Source organism: Panicum virgatum, chromosome 9K (genome assembly GCF_016808335.1).
Source record: "Panicum virgatum strain AP13 chromosome 9K, P.virgatum_v5, whole genome shotgun sequence".
In the NCBI taxonomy this organism is placed as follows: Eukaryota; Viridiplantae; Streptophyta; class Magnoliopsida; order Poales; family Poaceae; genus Panicum; species Panicum virgatum.
Genome location: NC_053144.1, coordinates 43,225,251 through 43,249,451, shown reverse-complemented (window position 1 = coordinate 43,249,451; position 24,201 = coordinate 43,225,251). Strand labels below are relative to the sequence as shown.

The 24,201-nt window shown below is 47.2% G+C and overlaps 2 protein-coding genes and 1 pseudogene across 2 annotated transcripts; all 3 read right to left on the bottom strand.

Moving 5' to 3' along the window:
• Positions 1-174: 174 nt before the first annotated feature.
• LOC120651515 lies at positions 175-5,962 on the bottom strand (annotated as a pseudogene).
• Positions 5,963-6,952: 990 nt separating this feature from the next.
• Positions 6,953-12,888, bottom strand: LOC120651514 (CSC1-like protein At1g32090). The gene is made up of 11 exons (XM_039929008.1): positions 12,386-12,888; positions 10,520-10,672; positions 10,234-10,369; positions 9,915-10,016; positions 9,667-9,786; positions 9,477-9,557; positions 8,900-9,240; positions 8,550-8,795; positions 8,008-8,332; positions 7,677-7,910; positions 6,953-7,570 (listed from the first exon to the last, which is right to left on the bottom strand). The coding sequence occupies exons 1-11, from the start codon at positions 12,700-12,702 to the stop codon at positions 7,193-7,195; spliced, it is 2,433 nt and encodes an 810-aa protein (XP_039784942.1). The 5' UTR covers positions 12,703-12,888; the 3' UTR covers positions 6,953-7,192.
• A 2,305-nt stretch (positions 12,889-15,193) lies between these two features.
• LOC120648017 (prostatic spermine-binding protein-like) lies at positions 15,194-19,184 on the bottom strand. Its single transcript, XM_039924801.1, has 2 exons — positions 18,897-19,184; positions 15,194-15,532 (listed from the first exon to the last, which is right to left on the bottom strand). Exons 1-2 carry the CDS (start codon positions 19,182-19,184, stop codon positions 15,194-15,196), a joined length of 627 nt encoding a protein of 208 aa, XP_039780735.1.
• Between the last annotated feature and the right edge of the window lie 5,017 nt (positions 19,185-24,201).

Here is a 24,201-nt window from a genome sequence, read left to right as displayed (position 1 = left end):
TATAATTGTCCACATTTTCCAAGCTTGATGAATTTGTCGTGCGTGCAACTCGACCTTTTTTTTTTAGAGAACACGCATGGACTCAGTGTTTCATTAAGAGGAGACGTGCAACTCAATTGAAACATCCATTCCAATTCAGTCCTCGTGGTTAAAGGACGTATAGCGCCTGTTTCATTTGGGCCATCATTTTCTCACAACATGTCTCATGAGATCTGTATATATAGCTACAAAACCAATCTCATCTGCAAACATAAACCTGATGACTACTTTGATGTCAAAGTATGCAAAATTTGACTGTCACAGACCAATAATGAACAAACATTGTATCCGTCAACGTGGCAATACAAACGAAAGAAATGGAACAAGGAGGAGAAGGGGAAAAAAGACCGCTTGGATTAAAAGAAGAGAAACGTCATTTGCCCTGTTGGCTCACCGATCCAAAACAGACACACCAACAGACCGTGTGGATTTAACTTAACTAATAATTGGCGACCTGAACGAACATTATTCACACAACGGCAGCAGCTTCAAAACAAAGCTGAAAACGCTGCCGCAGCTTTCGACTCCCGCGGTCCTGCCTGCCTGCCGCTGCCGGCCCGCCTGCGGTTACAGTCTCGAAAGGCGCTTGGAGTTGGACTTGGAATAACTTGTCGGACCAGCAACAGCGTTTGCAGCGGCGAGAGAGCCCTTGAGAAGCCGCCTCAGCACCTTTCCAGCAGGCGACCTGGGTATCGACTCCACGAACACCACCTTCCGCACCTTCTTGTACGCCGACACCTGCAGCGCCACCTCACAAAGTTCACTTCAGGAAAAACAAATACTACCGTTTACAGATGCCATCCCAGGATGCAGTGTTAACCAAAAGGCATAGTGGCAGGCGTCAATATAGCACCCACGACAGTGATTACAAACCAATCCCATCGGCCACAGCCAACAGGTAAGTATAATATGTAATGCATGGTGACATTACTTGGACACGGTCAGGAAGAAAGACTCCTAGACGCAAAGCCAGGTTTGGCTAGAATTGCAAGTGCATCTCTAGCTATGAAAGAAAAGGTCTCCAAGTAACAGCTAGGAGCATAATTCTTCAAGGAAACGGGAAATCTAATTCCCCAAGTCAACAAAAGGAGTGCATGGCAGCCTGGCGTGTCTGTACTTACTAGATGATGTGTTAATCACACATTTTTTTTTGAATAGAAGAAAGCCTAGAATTTTTTGGGATGTTAGAATGATGTGCTGTATCAGGCTAGCCTGCTACTGCCAAACCACCTGACCTCACACTCCCAGATAGTTATACGTTGCCATCCCTACGGATGTGCTGCTACCTTGAGACTGATTGAGAGCGCATGCATGATGCATGCCCATGGACCATGGCAGCTTCTAGCAGGCAGCACTGCTGTACAGGTGGGGAGCATGCACGGCAATCACAAGCCACACAATCTCAATTTGCAGATTTGCCAATATCTGTCTTATTAGTTACTAGTCCTTTTTCTGGTGAAAGCCACATTTATTTGTATATATGCAGATTCGTTACAACGCTTTGCCTGAAATTTGATGGCTAGGAGGAAGACGCTGCTCTTCTAGCAGCAGCAGCAGGAGGAGGGCAGCCCTGCTGTACAGGTGGAGGGCATGCACGCACCCACAAACCACAACCTCAATTTTTAGACTTTTGCTAATCTCTGCGCCTTGTTAGTTACTAGTCCTTTTTCTAGTGAAAGCAACATCTATTTGTATTTATGTAGATCCGTTACAACACTTGCCCGAAATTTGATGGCTAGGAGAAAGACGCTGTGTTATACGGTGACAGCATGGCAAGTTGAAGCAGAAACACATGAGTGTAGTGTGTGGTTTAGTATTTTCTCTTTCGGAAAAAGTCTATATCACCCCCACACCTATGGGGAGTGGACTACATAACCCCCCAAACTATGAAACGATCTATATCACCACTGAACTTTCCAAAACCGGTCAAATTACCCCTTAAATCAGTTTTAAAAAATCATAGTAAATCACAGAAAAATTATAAAATAGAAAATCCAATTGTGTTAGACTCCAAATGAGTAGATCTACACAATGAACATATAATATGGTATGCTTTAGTACAATTTTTTATAGCTATGAAGAAAAACATAGATCTAAAGCTACAACAAAAAAAATATACTAAAGCATATCATATTATATGTTCATTGTGTAGATCTATTCATTTGGAGTCTAACACAATTGGATTTTTCATTTTATGATTTACTATGATTTTTCAAAACTGTTTTCGAGGGTAATTTGACCAGTTTTGGAAAATTCAGGGGGTGATATAGACCATTTCATAGTTTGGGGGGTTATGTAGTCCAACCCCCATAGTTGAGGGGTTGATATAGACTTTTTCCACTTTCTTTACCTGCTTGGACACATACTCCATCACTTGCGTGCATGAAAGGCCGCTTCCAGATTTCCTCACCACGAAAGCTACTGGTATCTCTCCAGCTTCCTCATCCTCAGCACTATCAATTGAAATTCTTTGAATTAGTTCAAAAGCATGACTGCAGATCAAGACACATCAGGGCCTAGCGAAGTTAAAACTCACGATGTCACAGCCACATCTACAATTTCTGGGTGCTCCACCAAAACTGCTTCCAAGTCAGCTGGAGCTATCTGATGGCAACAAAAATGGAACAACAATTTGTTACTACAAAGTACAACCAAAAGCTTTCCCCCACGATATCCACAATATTGGCAAAAGTGGATAACTTCAGCTGGGCCTGCTACTCTGCTACAGGAAGCCTGCATACCTGAAATCCTTTGTACTTGATCACCTCCTTCAAGCGGCCCACTATGTACAAGTACCCATCTGAATCGAAGTAAGCAGCATCACCAGTTCGCAGCCAGCCATCGTTCATTGCGTGTGCATCCTCATCATTCAAGTAACCTGTGAAGAAATAATTCGTCAGAACCCAATGAGCGGCATAGTACTACAACAGAGCGGTATAGATTGGGCCCACGAGTACTTCTCAGTTTAAGGAGAGAAGAATCAAAGTACATTAGCTAAACAATAGTCCAATCAATTTCAAAGTACATAAGCTACGAACAGTCCGATCGATCTCAAAGTACATAAGCTAAACCAACAGTCCGATCGATCTAGATCCGAGATTTAGTTCCTGATAAAGACAGACAATTTTACATGGATGTGCTTATCACCGCAATAGTGAGTGAGGCCTGTAGATTGACATCAGTCGTACAAGGAAATAAGTGTGACTATAAAGAAAACAACCAACCAAATCACTTGCAGCAAACGAGATGAATTCTGTTATCTTGAGGAGCTAAACAAAATGGCATACAGAGAGATAAAGTAAACAAATCTTATTACGATTTTCAGTGACCAGCTCAGCAGATATAAGCACAGTCAGGCTAAGTTTTTATAGAAAATTAGCAATATGTCAACCTATCTCTTTGAAAGAATTCCCTGGCCTTTGAATGCTAATTTATATCTAAACATTTTTAATATGAAGTGACGAAGTATCACAGTTAAGCTCGTGATACTGTACCTCTCATTATAGCTGGCCCATGGAGCCACAGCTCCCCACAAGAGCCTGGGGGAGGTAGCAACCAGTTTCCAGATCAACGATTCTGGCATGCATGTTTGGAGCCAGAAGTCCTACTGAAGCATACTTCTTCTGCTTTGAAGTATTGAAGCCGCGAGTTGCTACAGCAGCAGATTCTGTCATTCCATAACCCTGTGTGCACATTAAGTTGCATGAAGGTAAGATCTTTTTTTTTCTTTCACTATTAGGTTTCCCATTTTCTGTTCAAGAATGAAAAACAAGCAGTCTTATAGAGAATTTAACGTTGTTCTGCAAAAGGAACAACAAGATGCTGATGTGACTCAGCAGCAACACAAAAAAACAGTACAACCAAGAACATCTCCTAGGACAGCAACAAAGTTTAAAAAGAATAATTACTCCAAAAATATGTATTTATCTACAGAAAATGAGATAAAAAATCCAGTTTGCCATTTCAGATCTTCAAATTTAAACACCATTGAAAGATGGCTACATGTTCAGATGCAATTAGTATCATGAACAGTGTATGTCAATCTATTTGTAGAACCAGGAATTTCCCACATGCCTGCTTCTTTCGAGTAAATTCTTTGTTTTTGTATTTAAGTGATAGAATCCTTTTCCGTTGCTACTAGAAAGTGTAAAATTTGTGTAAAGCCCACTGCTGGACTCAACAGTACACATCACCAAGTGACAGTTACAGGTATAGAGTATGCCAACTGGGAACTTCGACTTTAAAATTCAGAACAAGGCACATCATCATATTTGAGTGTGGATCACTGTTACCGATCTCTCTCTCTTGTGCATGTACTCATGTTAACGGCGATCGCCGGCGGCCATAGGCGTGACAGGACGCATGGATCAACTACTGTAAGTGAAGTAGACAGATATGTAACAGGGCTTAGCATCACAGCTCATTCGTGATCACAAAAAAAAGAAACGGGGGAGATGGAGTAGTTGTTCCTTGGTGATGTATGTCTGATAGATTTGTAGTCTGAATAGTAGTTAGTCATACTGAAGGTTTCTGTTTGTCAGGGGCAGTACTCTGCACTCTGCAGCGTGGCTTCATGGCTGACAGATGTCGCTGGAATTTGAGAGAGCGAGAAGGAATTGTGTATGTGGCTGGGTGGGTTTGCCAGCACGTTTGGCAATGCTTTGTAAACTCTCTGACAAATGTTTTGGCCCCGCTGAATAAAAAGAGTAAGGTAAGGTAGGCAGGCACCTGAATGAAATCGACGTGGGGCAAAGCCTTGACGAAGTCTTTGATGAGCCTGCCGCTTGTTGGCGCTGCACCACTCGACACCTGTACCAAGGAACCCAACGCCGGCGGCTCGACCGCGTGCACCAGCGCCGCCATGATGGGCGGCACGAGCGGGAAGTGCGTGACCCTGAATCTGTCGATAGCCTTGACGGCGTCGCCCACGTCGAACCTCTTCATGACGACGACCGTGGTGCCGAGCGAGAGCAGGCCCACGGCGAAGAGCGAGAGGCCGTAGACGTGGAACATGGGCAGCGCCGCCAGGTAGACATTGTTACAAGCAGGTGCCGCGTACTGCGAGGCCTCGAAGCGCACGAAGAGCTCCACCGTGGCGATGAGGTTGCGGTGCGTGAGCACGACGCCCTTGCTCCGGCCGCCGGTGCCCGAGGAGTAGAGGATGGCGGCCGCGTCGTCCTGCCCCACCGGCGGGGCCGCCGGCGCGCCGGGATCGTGCAGCAGCAGCGCGCGGAAGGGCGCGAACTCGGGGGCGCCGGCGCCCGCGGCGCGGAAGGTCTCGGGCACGAGGACGACCGGGACGCGCAGCGGCGGGAGGCTCCCGGCGTTCCTGGGCGCGGCGAGCACGAGGGCCGGGCTGGTGTCCCGCGCCCTGGCGGCGATCTCGGCGGGGGCGCTGGACGGGCTCATGGGGGTGGCGACGCCGCCCGCGGCGAGGACGGCGAGGAACGCGACGGGGAAGGCGACGGAGTTGGGGAGCGCGAGAAGGACGACGTCGCCCGCGCGGATGCCCCCGCGGCGGCGGAGGCCCGCGGCGAGGGCGGCCACGAGGCGGCGGAGGTCCGCGAGGGAGAGCGCCTCGCCCGTGGCGGCGTCGACGAGAGCCGGGCGCGCGTCGGCGGCGGCGGCGGGCGCGCGGGCGAAGATGTGCGGGACGAGGGAGAGGGAGGGGTCGGCGGGGAGGCGCACCGGAGGGTGCGTGCTCGCGTACGCGCCGGAGGCGGCGCAGTAGAAGGTGGCGGCGGCATTGGCGGTGGCGCCGTGGGCCGCCACGCCGCCCTGCATTGTCACTGTCACGCCCTGGCTGTCACTTGATCTCCGGCTGCACCTGCACCTGGGATGCCGGAGTATAAATAGGCACGATTGATTCTGCGGCTGGGATGCGATGCGATGACACTTTTCTTCGGTGGATCGAGGCGACGGCTTCAAGCTTCAGAAAGCAAGGGGAACCGACCCTCGAGAAATCTTATGCTTCATGCAACAGAGAGCGAAATTTCACCCATGCTGTGCTGCCGATCTTAGACAATTATTATTTTTTTAGAGTGGTCTTAGACAATTCTGCACGTGCGGACTGCGGAGAGCGGAAAAAAAGAGAACAATTTCTATCTCGACAGTCGTTAGGGCACGTTTGTTGGCTCATAGCAGCTCGACCAAAATGTATAGGATGCGTGCGCAAGAATAATCAAGGAACAAATTAAATCCCTTCTTATACTAGTTTTGAGCCTTCCTTAAAGCCTTTGTGCCACCAGCTGAGATATGACATTTCCCTATAGTTGGGCACCGTACATACAATCTTTTGATGGCATGAATCCAATTTTGCCAATTCTGAGGACATGAGATGTCATGCTAGAATCGCCTAGCAAATACACATGTTGCGAGGATATGATGTGTTCTCTCCTCTTCCTGTTTACAAAGAGGACTTTGCTCCGGATGGGTAGTCCTCTAAAATCCTGCTTTGTAATTAGAAAAGTTTCATGTAAGCCTGTGTTTAGATGGTGAAAAAGTTTAGGTTTTGATACTGTAGCACATTTCGTTGTTATAGATAATTAATATCTAATTATTGATTAATTAGCGTCATTAGATTCATCTCGTATGAATCAGTTAGACCGTGTAATTAGTTTTTTTAACTGCATTTAATGCTCCATGCATGTGTCCTAAGATTCAATGTGACAGGTACTGTGCAAACTTTTTTAGGAACTAAACAGAGCCTAACAGAAAAGTTTCAGCCTTGGAAGTATTCATTGATCCCCATGAGTCCTGACCAGTGGCACCAACACAAGCAGAGGACCAGAATGCATGCCACTGTCACGAGGAAGAAGATGGGCTGGTTTGCTGCCCACACAGCACAAACCATCCCCATTCTTCAACTGCTCTCCATCAGCTAGAATCAGAATTCAGCGCGAGACACTCATCATAGAACACGCAACACGAAAGCTGACTCCTCATCATTTTGGTGCAGGGAATCAATGTTCAAGGCCCATGGCCACATCAGGATTTTAGAGGCACTACCACACTACACACTCGCATGTACATCGAACGACCCATCAATCATTAGCAATTCGGCATCCTTTTTAAGGGTAAGGCGACTAAGAGAAGCATTCACTGGGCGACCAGGAAAACCAAATCAAGTTAGACTACTGCTTTTCAGGATCATTCAGGGTTGGATGTCGTAGTGGTAGATGAAGTGCGGCGGCGACGGCGAGTCCGTGTCGCTCCTCACATGGATCCCCTCATGGTGGTACTGGGTGCTCCGGCTCACATGGCTCTCATGGTGGTAATGCGTCTCGTGCGTGCTCCTGAAGTGACCCTCCTCGTGGTGGTACTGCGGTGAGCTCCTCACATGAGTCTCCTCCTGACGGTGCTGCTGCTGGGCTTTGTCGATCCTCACCTCCACCGTCTCCTGACTCTCCTCCTCCTTTGCCGTTTCCTCAAAAAGATGGAAGATGGGGTGCAGGTAAGCGTTGGCCAGGAAGGACTTCAGGTTCAGGTTAGGCTCTGACGCGTGCTCTATGTTATCCTTCTCCATTGCTTCCTGAAAAATCAATGCAGCATTCCAAACATAATAAACGGTCAGAGGTGGCTTTCAGAGCTAGTATCTCGTAGCAGAGAGAAAGAATGTTGCTGCAAAACTGGCTCACCTCTAGAGGATACTTCCTGAAAGCAAGCTCGAACCGGCTCTTGCAGTACTTGTGGAACCATATCGTTAGCAGTGGCAGGAAGATGAGCAGAGGGGTGGAGAATGCAGCTTTCTTTGTGCTCATCAGTCCAAACAGAGTTACATGCGAGATCAACAGGCTGGCTATTATCCGGGAATGCACCTGAGGCCAAAATGCAGCAGCGCTCTCGTACTCCTGATTGTACACATTGATGATCTGAAATCAACAGACAAGAAGAGCGTTATTGAGGTTAGCGACATTCGACATCACAGGCATGGCAAGGTGCAAAGTGGCATCAATCAGAATATCTGACCTGGTGTCTATAGACGAGGAAAGCAAAGGCAAAGAAGATGATAATGAATGGCAGGAGAAGGGGGGTGACGACAGCGTATACAAGCCCGAGGAGAAAATACAGCTGCAGGGATGGAAGGTTTTCTCCAAGCCCAATGCTACCGGGATCCATCGCCCTCTCCCTGTCCCTCTCCGTTTTTACAATAAACATGTTTTTCAGATGGTATATCACCAGAGGCTTCACTCGAAGGATCTCGTTTGCAATACCAGCCCAGCCATCAACCATTATGTACGTCATGAAAAATGTGGCCTTCATTGGTATAGCTACTCCAATTGTCCTTGGTATTCTGCAAAAAGAATATACCACGTCACAGGTTATGACTATGCCTTACAACGTAAACTCTTTACCACACAGCTTTGAGAAGTTAACAGGCAGAAGCAGTAGTGCGATTTATATTTATCCAGACCTTCAGCCAAGTAGACTGCATAAATTGAATAGCAAGCAAAAATAACTTTTAGGTTCATAAATATGCAGGAAAAGAAAGGAAGTCTGAAGAGAATTACTGTGTAGGAGGCTGGTGGAGGAAAGCGTATAGCTGTTCAAATGCTGTACCAGCGATTATGCTTCCAAGGAATACATTCACCAGCATGAAGTAGTAATATTTCGAAGCAGTCCTCCTTTCCAGTGATGATAAAGATACATAGCCTTCAACTTTTGACATGATCATTAATACTGTAGGGAGGATATAGAGAAAGATCTTCAGAGCCAGACCGGGAAGAAACCCCTGAAGGAAGGATTTTACCACATTTCTGCAAATCAAACAAGAAAACCATGTGAAAAAAAATCATGAAATAGACCATCTTAGTCGTTGGCAGCAGGCAAGAGAAACAATGTACAGGGAAAGAAACCTTACACTTCTATTACTGGCCTCAGAAATGGAGCAACCTTTTCAAGACCCTCAAGATTGGCAAGTGATTGCACAAATGCGATAGGTATCATGTAGAAAAACACCAATGCAAAGACTGCGGCAGATATCAGAAACCTGCGGATACTGAGAGAGAAAAATGGGATGGCAAGATTCTGCCAATAAACATCCCGCGGTTCAGGAGCCCAATCAGTCAGCCATTGGGTTGGGTTCTTCGACTGTTGTGTCTGTGCACACACAGCAGCGCCCCATCTCGAGTCAAACGTCACAAAAGAAACAGGCATGATAGCTTTTGGGTCATTGAGAACTTTCTGGCGCTCAGATGCCATCTGAAAATATCACAAAAGTAAACAGAGCGTTAAGATTGTACATGCAAGGAAATAAAGAGGACTTCCATGGCGTACAATACTCTACTAGTAGCATTCAGTAGGGTATTTTAGTAATTTTTTGATAATGGCGAAATTTATAACCAGAGATATGCATCAGACCCAGAAGTCCAGTCCACAGATTTATAGAACTGTGTATCATTGATGACGAATCATATCATCAAGAACTGCAGACTCACCTTCCTCTCAAGCTCGCTGATTCTAGCCCGGTAGTAGTCGATTTGATCCACTTCCCTGCCACAGAAACCAAGGCATCCTGTCTGAAACACAGGAAAAATCAACATGCTCAGGGATTTCTTGCAAACAAAATAACAGAACTTGGTACATGAGCAAATGAAAGAAACAGCAGAAGAAACATTAAAAAATTACCCGTCTAGTTAGTCTTTTCTCAGGATGCCTTTCAAACTTCAGCTGATAGTAATCCAACCAGTTTTGAAGCCTCTCCCTTTTCTTCACAAGTTTAGCATATCGATTTGCGTTGTAAACAGGCTGACAATAAAAAGCAAGGTTGCCTTTTTAATCACCACATTTCTCAACAACCATAACTTGTGATTGGTTCAAAACCGAGTAGAATGCACAAGGTGAATGAGACCTAAGTGAAGGAGAGGGCCATGTACCTGCTGACCAAGATAGTGGTCTGGATGATTTCTTCGGAAGAACTCGTCCACTGTTTCAGAAGTTGAATGGCTCGAGATGCGAGGAATGTTCCTAACAATCACCTGGAATTGCAAAAGACCATTAAATGCTACAGAACTACTAAGGATCTTGGTTCTCATTGTGAGTTTATTAAGTCAGCACAACTGCTGTACATGTTCGGCTCTGCAAATCCACACTAGAGCATGTGCTCAACTACTCTTTTCCTAGTTATCTATAACAACTGCAGTGGAGCATGCTTCATATGTATATGGTTCGTATATACTTCATCAATGCACTTACAGTGAACTGATCGGCACAACGCTTCTGGGAAGCCAGGAAATGCAATCTCATGAATGCAACATTGCTGTATTCTTTGTACAGCATAAAGCACACCCAGAATGTGAACACATATGCCATCAGGAGATGAATAAAGAATCTGAACCAAATTGTAATGACAATGGTCAGATAATTTCAAAGAGTCACAACTTACAACCACGACGCTGTAAGTATATTAGGCTGTAGGCATGGAAAATGTTCTGAACTTTGTATAAGGAACAACAAATGTTAGATTTCATAAGATTCTTACCTGTTTGATCCAGGGTTTACATTTGATATGGAAAGCTTATCAATATCACTGAAAACAACTTCTTTTCTTAGATCAAGTAATGTGCCACCCGATACATTGGCTGGAATAAGAACCAGCAGTGCGAGAGCCGCAATGGGCAAAAATATCTTGAGGCTGCCAAGGAGACAAAAAGTTTGTGTTAGCATATTGGATTGAGACAAACCTTTTTTTCTGATACAAAGATGACACTTAAGTGACCTTAAACACAGCGCTTGGATCCTTCTCTCGGGACACAATTACAAATATTCCTCAAGAGTAAGAGGGAAAAGGCCACAAGATTACAGCATTTAAAACTAGGGTTGAAATTGCCCACACACAGTTTGTGTAGATGCCAAGCATTGCCCATGTGTAATTAAGGTTAAACACTTAAACGTGAAGCAGAAGGCTGAGAATTAAATAATTGAACAACATGTGCCAGCACCCGTGTTGGAGTTATTCTCTGTTCACTCTATACTACTAGTAGTAGAGACCCGAAGATGACACCCGGTGAAAATAAATTTGGATCATGCCGTCTTTGGTCACAGTTGCACTTCGAAAAAGGAAACCTTTCGAGTGAATTTTCGTCCGAAGTTTTCCAATCTAGTACACGAAAAGCATCTCCAGTTGTAAGAACCGGTCCCACTGACTGAGAGAGAGCAAGAATCATCACTTGGTGCCTCTACAATCACAGGGACACGGACACAAAGTTTGCGCGGGCCCTTGAAGGCGAAAGCCTTGTTGTGTAGTGGGCGAGCACTACCTAGCAATAGAATAGTATTGGCACTCCATTAACGAGTTAACCGTTCAACTAGGCCCTAGGAAACCAATAATGAAACCACAGAAGTTTGTGCCGTCCTGAAAGAAAGCCAGGAATCGTGCGGATCAAATGAAGGTTATTTGACGACACCATTTTCAACGCCACGATCGAGTGGGATAAACAACACAGCCGAAACGTGCTAAGGACAACATTATCACCAACTCTTTGTCATCAACCACAAGCAATTCCCTATTAGAAAAAACCTAAGTAGTTCTCTCACATGAATAAGCAATGAATGATGGAATATTTTTACCCTCTCTTAGATAAAAGCAAGCATTATGCATGTAATGTAAGTGACAAATATATCGTGCTATTACTCAAAAAATCAATCGCAATAATGATCAAAGGAAAGATCCGAAATAAAAGGGTACGTAAATCTTTTTTGGAAGGTAAAAAAAACTGGTTCTTTTTGGAAGGAAAATATATTGCGATTCTTTTTGGAAGGCGAAAAGGTGCCGGTTTTCTTTGTTCGAGAAGGCAATCTCCAGAGCAACCTTTAAAGAAGGCGCCTTCTTTCTTGGCTGCGAGACGATGGAACGAGCACAAGCGCCGCCAAAAGGTTTGCATTGTTAAACAAACAACATGGAACGAAGCAAGTTGGTGGAAGGAATGCAGTATCCATACGCAAACCCGCATATGCATCCAGCCAGGCAGAGGCAGGCAGGCAGAGTTGGCAAGGCAGCAGGGAAATCCCGAAACCGTCATGAGGAGAAACCGAAAATGCCTTAACGGCGGCGTTTGATGCTGCAGGAATTCAGCAAAAGGAAGAACGAAAGAAAGACATATTCGCTGGCTACTTCAGAAAAAGAGGGGGAATGTGAAGAAAAACAATGCATGTTTACTGTCGTCACTCAAATGCTCGAAAGTGAAATGATTGCATCTATTTGTTTAGAAACAAGAAAAGGCTAGCTGCGCCTGTAACGAACCAAAAGTCTGGTAGTGAAAGCAGAATTGCAGTTCTTGACGCCGCAATCTAGAACCACCGGCAAGGAACCGGGAGAAGAACCGAGAGGGGTGGTTAAGAGGCATACCCGAGCGTGTAGATGCGCAGGTAGACGGCGGAGTCGAGGCCGGCGTGCGCGACGAGCTCGGCCTCGGTCATGCGGAGCGCGCCGGGCACCCAGCTGAGGAAGGTGACGTAGGTGCAGAGGTTGAGGTTGACGAAGCGGCGGACGGCGGAGCGCGCCGAGTGGTCGCCGTGGTGGCGCTTGCCGGCGAGGTAGAGCTTGGGGAAGTAGACGCGGTCGTTGACGGGCTGGATGCGGAGGACGGCGAAGAGGATGAGGAAGACGAAGGCGCCGAGGATGTTGATGAAGGCGGAGACGCCCAGGTCCTCGAGCGTCGCCATTCCGCCCCCGCCGCCGCCTGCTGCTGCTGATGCTTCTTGGGAGGAGAGAGGAGGCCCGGCTGGCCGGGAGGGAAGGGAATTCTTGGGCGATGGATCGGTGGGGTGGGTTGGCGAGCGCGAGCGAGGGAATTGAAGGAAGGGATGGGAATCAGAGAGCAGGAGCCCCGCGTGCGCAGGGGGCAGAGTGGTGCTGGCCAGTTGGTCAGTGGAGCGCCCTGTTTTGTTGGCTTGCTGGGTTCCTGTGGCCGTGCGTTGCACGGACGCCGACTGGCTTGGACGGACACGGATTCACCATGGATGCATCGTGGTCGTGGGTTTTCCTCGCTCGTGTTGCTCTGATCTGATCTTCATACGGGCAGTCAAAAGTGCAGGGACCGGGCGAAGGAGGAACAACGCACACTGCTGACGTAGCACAGTAGCAGTGAACCAGAGACAGAGAGTCACAGCAGCGACCGGCCGGGCAGGCTTTTCTCACCTGCCGCGACCCGACCCGACTAGCCCCCCTGTGTTTCGGCGCCTGTCTCTTAACAGAGGCCAGAGGCCGTGTTTGGATGGCCCCCAAAAATATTTTTCTGAAAATTTTTCGGCCATTTGACTACTAATTAGAGGTATTAAATAAAGTATAGTTATGAAACTATCTCTACAATTACGATACTGTAGCAGTTGCTGCAGATAATAGGAGCCGAAGTCAATCCCTTAAAACACTCCTCCCTCCCCCGAACTGAGCTATTCTGTCCATTCCGTATTTCGTTTCAGTAACGAATTCCATACTTCTTGGACCACCTAAGTGCAATTACAATAAAAGAAAGGATATGTAGATAGATGGATACGTCTGCTAATTGGGTTGAACCCACCCCAAATCCGCCCCTACCCATATTTCAAAAGCCCTAACTACCACCCGCCCCGACCCACCCCGTCGGCCCAATGCCCCAACCCGCCCCAACCCGAAGTCACGATGGAAAATGATATGCGACTTACGTGCCGATCTACTACCATAGCGCCCCAACCCGTCCCAACCCGTCTATGTCGTCAACCCAACCCGCCCCAACCCATTTCATAGTGTCACCCGTTTCCACCCATCCAATAGTACCCGTATTAAAACCCACCCAAAAAACCCATCAAGCCCCGCCCCATTAGCAGGAGTATAGATGGATAACTAGATTGACAAGTACTTAAAAAATAAAATAAATACTTTATTTTAGGATTCTACAACAAAATCCTTTATTTTCCAGTAATTCTCTACTACTACGAAACAAAAAAGAGCCTTCAAATTCTTTTTGAAAATGAAACTAAGCGTGCTATTCTAATGCCTTTGACCGTACGATAAAAGAATGATTAGGCGGGGTTACTGTAGCATGACTGTAGCCAATCATGATAGAACTTGGCTCATTAGATTCGTCTCGAAAAATTACATCCATCCATGAAAAAATTTCGTAAATAAACTTCATTTAGTGTTTGATGCATGCATTCGTCTTTTTGTGAAAAAAATTTCAGATGTGATCCAAACACAGCCTCTTGCGTAGTTGCGTATGGATGTTGGGACGGCACGGGAATAACTTTTGGAACCTTCCTGTGTCAGCGAAAAGAGGGGGAGAAAAAACTATAGGAGCTTTCCACCTACTTGGCCCGCATTCGCCGGCGTCACATGCCCCGCGTCCGTCTCCCTCCGAAGAAGAAAACAACAGCAGCCCAGCCAGGCCAGGCCAGGCTTAAGTTATCCGCGAACGAACGATCACGGGCGGCGCGGGGCCGGTAATCACGCGGCTCGCTTGGCTGTGGCCTGAGTGCCTGCCTGACCATGGAAGGAAGGAATGATTGGCAGCAGCCAGCCGGGAGGAAGACGCCGACGCCGACGCCGAGGAGCAGGAGGAATCACACCACATGCCCGTGGACGCCAGCGCTGGGTTGCATTTGCGCCGCGTGCGCGACGCCAGCGAGCGACGGAGCAGGGTCAACCAACACACACGAGCGAGCCCCGGGCATTAGCAGCGTTGCCATTCCGCCGGGGGAACGAGAGACGCGGACGCCGCATGGCGGTTAGGCACGCGCGCCCGGCCGCCTGTCGTGCCCCCGGGCCATGTGCTCCCCACCAGCTTCAGTTAACTGCACGCCGCGGAGGCCAGCCAGGCCGCGGCGCGTTCTCTCCTGTGCGGAAAAGGCTCCGGCACGGCGCCGCCCAACACGCGGAATTTTTTTTATTTTAATCCTTTTTAATTTAATATTTTATAAATAACTTGTACCGATCTAAATTTTCGAAAAATAACCCTTTTGATCGCGCCAAGTTACGTGGCGTGACTCCCTGAAGGGTCACGCCAAATGCTTTGGCGTGACCAAGCTGCCACGCTGGCACACGCGCGATGCGACGGATGATGTGGCAAGGCGGAGTCGCGCCACATGCTTTGGCACGACTGAGTCGCGCCATACGCCGTGGCGCGACTCAGCCGATTTTGACTTGGCCCTCCGAGAAACCCTAGTCCAATTCCTCACTTCCCTATCTTCTATCTTGTGTCCAGGAGCACCCGGGGACCCGGCCAACTGCCGCCCGCGACCCACCCACCCGCTCGCCACCTGCGGCCGCCGGAGCACTGCAGCAAGCTCCCCTGCCCGCGGCCGGCGTTGCCGCCCGCCATGCAGCCACCCCCCACCCGTGGCCTAGCGACCGGCCCCCGGCGCCCTGCACCCGCGCGCCCCCTGCGGACCGGCCGCCGGGGCCCTGCACGGCCCACCCCCTACCGCTGCCATTGCGGAGCACCAGCCGCCACCGGCCGCCGCCATTGCCGCCTCTGCCAGGGCCATTCGTGCCGCCGAATCCAGATCCGCCCCTGGTTCCCTCGATTACAGAGGTGAGTAAGAGGATTCTAGTTATTCCATCTCAAATTTCCAGTGCTCATGCTTGCTTATACCTACTACTTGCTAATAAATTATCAGAATGTTGGTAGTTGCTAATATGGCTAAACCTTATTTTTCTCAATTTTCCAGTGCTCATTTTTCCCTCAATGAGTCTGGCCTACTATGCCTAAACCTATTTTTTTTCCCTGGGCCATTGCTATGTTTTGGAACTTTGAAAGGGCCAGGGTTGAGTCATGAGTGTGAACCTTTGAAACATTCATGAATCATGATCACAACATGCAGCTACATTCATGAACCAATGTTCATAGTACAAGTCTGACAAAACAAAGGGATTGCTTATTATATATTATTTTTTGTATGTAGATGGCACACCACCCACGCTACCATCTCCTGGAGATGCATTACAATGAGCGACACCGTGGCAAGATACAAGAAGAGCGTACGCCCCGTACCTAAAACGGGCTGGATTCCTCCCGTTGGCGTGGCTAGTCAAGGAGGGCCTCCCCGGTATGGACAATGCAGCTTTAACAGCTCTGGTGGACCGGTGGAGGCCTGAGACATACACATTCCACCTTCCCAGCGGTGAGATGTCAATTACACTCCAAGATGTGGCAATGCTATTTGGGCTTCGTATAGATGGTAGAGCCGTAACTGGTAGCATCTGTCCAAATGGATGGAGAGAAAGAGTGGAGCTATTGTTTGGAGTGCACCCACCAGAACCACCGGAAGACACGAAGGATAAGAGGCCTACGGGAGTGACCTCAGCTTGGTTGACACAACATTTTGGTACACCACTTGGAGCGGATGCTAATGGCGGGACGGTTGCTAGGTTCGCTCGGGCATGGCTATGGCATTTGATCGCTGGGTTTCTATTTCCTGATTCGAGCGGGAACACAATCTCATGGATATGGCTAGAACTAATTGGTCAAGACTGGGACAACATTGCCACTTTCAGCTGGGGGAATGCAACACTTGGGTGGTTGTACCGTTGGCTGTGTGATGCTTGTAGGCGGAGCAAAGATAGTGCAAATCTTGGTGGTTGTGCTTACCTATTGCAACTGTGGATGTGGGAGCGCCTTCCTGTTAGCCGGCCGGAGCGTTATACTCATGGAGTAAGTATTTTATTTGTTCATTACTTTTTGAAAGGACCTTAACATGCCTAGAGGTGGGGGTGAATAGGCAATCTGTAACTCACAGACACTTAAACACCTGTCAGATGCAGACTCAGCTCGGATACTCCGGGTATGTGCCCGGATACTCCGGGTTTTGTGGTCCGGAGTATCCGGAGCTATTACCGGAGTCTCCGGGTATGAACAACCTGAAAATAAACTGCAGGAATTTGTGTATGAAAAGTAGATCGAGCTAAAGTTCGAGTACCAGGGGTTCCTTAAGGTTGATATCCAACAAACAAAACTCACTAGAAACTCGTGAGTGAGTAGATCGAGCTCAAACCCTAGAAAAGAAGTCTCACAAGCAAATAGCAATGAAATCAAATAAGTCAACACGAAAGAGAATGATTTGTTTCCCGAAGTTCACACCCGAAGGTGCTACGTCTCCGTTGAGGAAGGATTCGAGAGACGGTGCTCAAGAACCCCTATGCTCATCTCCCAAGGGCGAGATCACCTCTCAAGCCCCAAGGTCACTTACTATGGATTCCTCGGCGAGGAATGGAGCTTACAAACTTCTTGTGCAGCTCACAATCTTGATTGAGCAGTCACAAGCACGCCTAGCCGTCTAGGAACCCAAGGCTCCAAGACTAACAACTTGAATCCACGGGCTAGACCAAAACCAAGTGCTCAAGAGATGGAAAGGAGGCTCACTAGCACGAATCCTTGCTCTTCCTTGCTTCTCACTCAAATCCCTCAAAAGGAATCACTCAAGAATGAAGAGAGGGGAGTGAGAGAGCTCTCTTTTAGCTATGGAAGGAGTTCAGCTCGAAGGAAATGCAAGAGAGAGAACTGAAGGAGGGGAGGGAGTATTTATACCCCTTGACCTAAAAATAGCCGTTGGGCGAACAGTTACCCGGAGACTCCGGGTATATGCCCGGAGACTCCGGGCAACCCTAACTTTTCGGCCTGAGAACAGCACCCGGACACTCCGGGCAAAAGGGGTCCGGAGTATCCGGCCCTATACCCGGGGTATCCGGGTTAGGCAAGATGAAAACTCAAGTTTTGCTCTTTTGAGTGTATTTTGTGGCTCTCAGATGTTTGTCTAGGTTCTCTTGAGCACAAGATTTAAATCGAAACCCTTGAATCAAGTCCTCTTAATAGTACGGCGTCCTTATACTCAAATTTCAAATATAAAATCTAATTCCTTGAGCATGCATGAATTACGCCTTTTCATTTCCTTTTTGAGAGGTCGTACGTCGTCTTTCGTTTCACCTATACAAACTCATCACCTGCACACATGCTCAATTACACGATTAAATATACATGTGTTTTGTCATTATACACCAAAACCCACTTAGGGGCCTAGATCACTTTCACTTTTGCATTGTTGTTGTTAGGTTTGGGTAATCTTCAAAATTCGCTAATGTCATTATTTATTGTTATATCTAAGGTTACGCCATTATACGAGGGAGAGGCTGTGGCTACAGTGGGTTGGTTATGGAACAATATTGGTACCGTGCACAGTAGTCCAGGAAGGCAGTACATAGACTACAGCAATGCCCTTGATTGGCTAAATGCTGCACACGTAAGTCTATAACCACCTCCTCTACCGCAATTCATGTAATATATAGTCCTCAATTTGTTGTAATCATATTGAACATGTCGTATTAGGTTGAATGGCAACCATACAATCGCATGGAGGTGGAAAACATGAATCTTAGTCCGCAATGCATGAGAGATAATGAATACTGGAACTCAGTTTGCCCTCTTATTTGCTATTACATTGTTGAGCACCACCTTCCAAATCGGGTGATGCGCCAATTTGGAATACTTCAGTCTTGTCCGCCTGAGTATATTAATACTAGCCATGAGTTGCACGGGTATGGTTATTTATTTTCTGCAATCTCATTGTATGGAAAATATTTGCATGTTTTGCAATTACATTAATTCTTGCATACATTATATGTAGAACTGATCGACGGAAGCAGCGGGGTGCCAAAAATTGGGAAGAGAAGCACCTTGCATATGTGAATGCTTGGAATGGTCGAGGCAACAACATTGTTTATGGTGGCCGTGTTCACCGTGAGGCCCAGTTCAATATATATTTGGACTGGTTGAAGCAAAACACACGGCTAAAGCTCAAGGCTGCAATGGACGATACCCACATCGAGGATCTACCTTCGGACCCCGAAGATGTCTTTGCCAAATATGTGTCCCATCTGTTTCTGGAAGTACCATATCATTGTCGTATCCACCACCCTCATTTTCTTCCGAGCCCTGAGATATGTCATCATCATCGACCTCCTCATTGTCAAAGTCGTCTTCATCGAAATTATTGTTTACACGGCATGTGTCAAACCCAATTTCATCACCACTGTCATCATCATCTGAGTCATAAGAAAGATCATCACCATAACTTTTATCTTCCTCCTCGGGTGCATCGGAATCATGATCCGGTGAAATGGCTTCTTGAGTTACATGTTCAATGGGGTAATCATCACCATCTTCAGCAGGGGCATCCATACTACGATTGCACACATCAACCACTATCTCTGCACAACCCACTTGCGAACCTCTGACCAACTCTTTGTAAAACAACCAATCATTCTCACAACCAATTGGCATCATCACATAGTGTGACCTTTCCTTTCCAGCATCAAACCTACCACAAAGTCTTAACTCCATGCGCTTATTTTCTACTTTGAATAATGAATTTACTCGACACATTATATCATCGAATGAAGGTGCCACATCAAATCTTGCTACTTCTTGCCTCATTCTTGCAAACTCTCCATTTTCTTTAATCGTCCCACCCGAAAATAAACGAACTAAACGATCCATCTACACATATACATATACACAAAATGAAGAAGATAATATAACTATATATGGCATTACTTTATTATAAGTACAACACACTTCATTACTTCATACATGATTAAGATAATATAACTATATATAGCATAACATAAGAATTTTTACCAAAATACACATAAAATAGATTTGCTACTATGACGATTATTCACATTTTATAGCTCTTTGTAATAAAAAAATCTAAACAACACTATCACCTCCAAATTGATACATGCAGCAATTATTACACGATACAAAAGTGTCACCATCGTTCAATTGCATACACCACAACTAATCCTACCCGATTTGTACTCAATCCCTCATTTCAACTCAAACCCTATCTAAACTCTAGCCAACTCAAACCCTAACAAAAACCAAGAAATGGAGGAAAACCAATCGGATAGAGTGGAGGAGATACCTTCAGGGATCGATTTCCCTTCGTTTCCCCTTTGAATCGGGTGGAAGATCGAGTGGATCTAGAGGGGGACAGCGACGGGCGGCGCCATGGAGCTTAGGTCGGGTGGGGAGTGAAGGAAAAAAAAGAAAGGGAGGTGGAGGAAGAGGCCGTCCAACGGGTGGGCCTATATTCAACTGAGTCGCGCCACGGCGCATGGCGCGACTCAGTCGCGCCAAAGCATGTGGCGCGACTCCGCCTTGCCACGTCATCCACCGCATCGCGCGTGTGCCAGCGTGACAGCTTGGTCACGCCAAAACATGTGGCGTGACCTTTCAGGGAGTCACGCCACGTAACTTGGCGCGACCAAAAGGACTAATTTTCGAAAATTTAGATCAGTACGGATTATTTATAAAATATTAGATTAAAAAGGATTAAAATAAAAAAAAATCCCAACACTCAGACCCTGGACGGACAAGAATGCCGTCACTTGCCAACCAGATAGGAATTGACATTTGAATTTTAGGATCGCCATCTGGTTCCTACATAGGAAAAATTTAGCCCTCTTCACGTCAAACGAGAATTTTGGTATTTAGAAATATTAAATAAAATCTATTTAATGAGCATTAATTTATGAGATGAATTTAATAAGTATAATTAATCTATAATTTATTACGAGAATACTAGTAACCATCTACTAAAAATGAATTAATATCTTTTATTAGATTCATCTCGCAAATTTGCTCAAAACTTCTGCAATTAGTTTTATAATTAAACTTTATTTAATATTTCTAAATAATAAAATTCTTTTTGATGCTATAGGTCTAAAGCCCTCCGGAACCAGCCTCCATCTGCTCCCCGTCAATTTTTCTTTCTTTTCATTTTCAGCATCCATGGATACACGCTTTCCCAACCTTACGAGCCTCGATAGCATAAGAGCCCGGATTCGATGATTTTCTCACTATCCTTCATCACTGTTGCCAGCGTGTGATCTTCATCCCAGCCACCTCTACACTGTGTTTGAACCTTTGCCTCCGCCACCTCTCTTAGAGAGTGTTCGGATCTCTAGCACAGCCACCTCTCTTAGAGTGTGTGGATTTCTGCTGCAACCACCTATCCTAGGGTATGTTTGAATCTTTGCCATGGCTCGCCACGCCGCGAGCTATAGGTAGACTAAATGGAGTACCATATCATATTTATGTTAAGTTGGAGGTAAGAGAAAAAAAATGAGTTGCAAGTTTACAGCCTGCTCATAGCCGGCCGCTATGCCGACTCCAATAAACTTGGTGACACAATGAGAGAAGAAAGATGAATTGAGTATTAATGGTGCAGTCCACCTATACAATCAGCTATTGTATAGGTTGGCTATTATATTAGCTTAAGATTCATATGGCAACAACAATATACCCAACAGCTGGCTACTCCATTTGTCCCAAAATACAAGTCACTCTAGAATTTAAAATTTGTTCAAAAAACATGTCATCTTACCATATTTAGAAAATACATATGCATGTGAGAATCAATTAATGCCAAATATGGGCAATAAATAGGGGCAAATATGGTCATTTTACTTTTTTGTTATTTTGTCCTAGAATTTTTAAAATGACTCTTTTTTGGGACGGATAGAGTAGTTATTAGCTTTGCTCTTAAGCGCCATATTTTCTCTAACACTATGGTCCTTTAATAAGGATCCTTTCGATAATGGTTAGCTAGCTAAATTTAGCTGTTGTGGATCCAGACAAGGCAGATAATTGAGCAAGTAAAGATCTCTGAGCTAATTGAAATAGTGTAATCCTATTGCCCAGTTAATAAACCCAGCTAAAAAAATCAAAAGACCTTACTACCCCCAACTGAGAGCTGATGAAGTCATTGCGCAAAAAATGTTGGGGTAGTATGGTCTATTCATGCTAACAATGAGCAATTAGTTGGTGTATCTAAACAGATCCAACTAATAACTAGTTAGCCAATCTTTAGCTAGCTAAAAACCTACTATATCAATTACATCAGTTAGGGAGGATCCAATATTCTAACAGCGTGGAATGGTGACAGACGGTTACAAATCCAGGTGATAATGATATTGCCACAAAAGGTCACCAACATGGAACTAGCAATTCCACACATACTTATCATGAATACTGATAGCTTGCATGGCTTGGCGTGTGAACATACACTAGGTCAGCAGCGCGCTACGCCGCGCTCACCCGGATATCACGGCAGTGGGCTGAAGTTTTCTATTTTGTTTGGATCGGAGTATGTTTGTGGGCCGTCAGGTGCTTGCGGGTTGGGCTCTTGCTATGCTTGTGTACTGGGAAATAAGGAGCAAAATGGTAGATGGATTGATGGTTACGTATGTGTATAGAGTAGAAGAGAAGTATACTGGAGGGCGTGGAATGGGCTGGCTGTTGCATATATCGCCAAGTCCTCCTTGATAGAGGCGGGCCCACTATGTATCATTGGTATTCAGCATGTATATGAAGGAAAAAATAAAAAAAACAGCATAATAGCTTAACAGGTTGAAAAATCAGTCCAACTTCTCCTCCCATCAACCGGCCCACATTGCCCCCCTCCCCCGCGGCCCAGGACAGCCCACGACACGCCCCCACCCCTGCCATGCCCGACCCCCACCCCACACTACCCCAGCCCGTCGCCCCCTACCTCCCTCACACTGCCTCCAAGCTCGAGCTCCCAATTCCCAAATCCCAAACCCTAGGCGAGCACTGCAGGCGGCGGCGGCGGCGCTCAGCTCAACTCGGGGTGAGCGTCGGCCTAGAGCGGTGGTCTCCAGCTTGAGGCCATCCGCGAGACGAACACCCAGGAACGCCGAGTCCTTCACCGACCCCTGCACGCCGCACCAGCATTGCAACCGCAGTCATCACCGTCGCACCAGAATTGCAACCGCAGTCAGCACCACCGGACGCAACAACAATTCACTCACCGCGGCCGCGGCCGGGGTGCTCGCCGGCTGGGGGAAACGCGTGCACGAAGAAATAGAGCTCCGGTGCTCGGCTCACCTCCTTGCACGCGGAGAGGGCCGAGGGGAGGAAGGACGTCGCTGCCTGGAGCGCCATGGTCGACCAGGGCGAAGGCAAGTGCGAGACTGTCACGGACCGGGGATTCTTTGGCGGGGGGAGGGGAGGAGAAGATGGGAAAGTGAGGCGCGGCGGCAGGGATGTTTTGCTCGGCGGCGGCGCTCAGCTTAGCTTAGGCTGCTCGGCTCGGCGGCAGCCGGCGGCCGGCGGCCAATGGCGCGGCCGCGCGGGAAACGACGCGTGCTCGGCGTCGCGCTCAGCTCGGCTCGGCGGCGCTCAGCTTAGCTCGGGTTGTTCGGCTCGGCGGCGGCCGGCGGCCAGGCGGCGTGGCCACGCGGGAAACGGCGCGTGCTCGGCGTTGCGCGCAGGGCGTCGCGGCGACCGGCGCCGGCGCGGCAAGCTAGCGTGACAGACTGCCAGGGGAGCGAGCGAGCGGCGCAAGCTGCAGGCAAGGCCCACACGCGTAGCGGAGGCGGTGCGGCAGCAGGCAGGCCCACATGCAGAGGGCGAGGAGACAGAGGGCGACGCACCGCTTCGGCGAAACGACGGAGCAAAGAATCTTGGAGCCGCGTGGGGCCAGCGCGCAGCAGAGGATGCCGATTCCACGGCCCGCATCGCGCGCCCTCTCCCTGGCACTGTCGTCCAGGGAGTGCCCGAACGCTCCCGTCGCTCACTGATAGTAATAAGAGTATGTGATGCGATGGTTCACATGGGGAAGGATAAAGGTGGCCCCCATGCTGCGTTGATGTTCCTCGTCTCATCCTGACGCGGCACCGTCAAATGCGGACAGGTAGAACATCAGCCACACCACCACGCGCATTCTCCGGAGCTATGCTGGGCCGAGCTGAAGCCGTAGAAGCTTTGCTTGAGAGAAACAGAGGTGCAGGCGACAGTTCTCCCTGTAATCTACTACTCTGCTTGCTCGTCAACTTTAACTAATAGTTATAGTCAGTCCATCTGGTATTATTTTAAATGCGGTATAATTTGACTTGATACGGAATTTTTAAGTCTTGACCAAAACTAAAATGCAAACTTTACACATCAAATTAGTTACATTAGATCCATCATGAAATTTGTCTTGATAATTTATCTTGTACAAAAAATGTTAATATATTCTTCTATAAACATGGACAAAGCTAGACAAGTTCTGTTTATGACAGATCAAGACAGCGTATATTCTAGAACCATGGAGTTACTTGGAGTACTAGTTATGAATTCGAAAATAAATGTACCTTGGAAGACAATACCAATTCTAATACTTTTG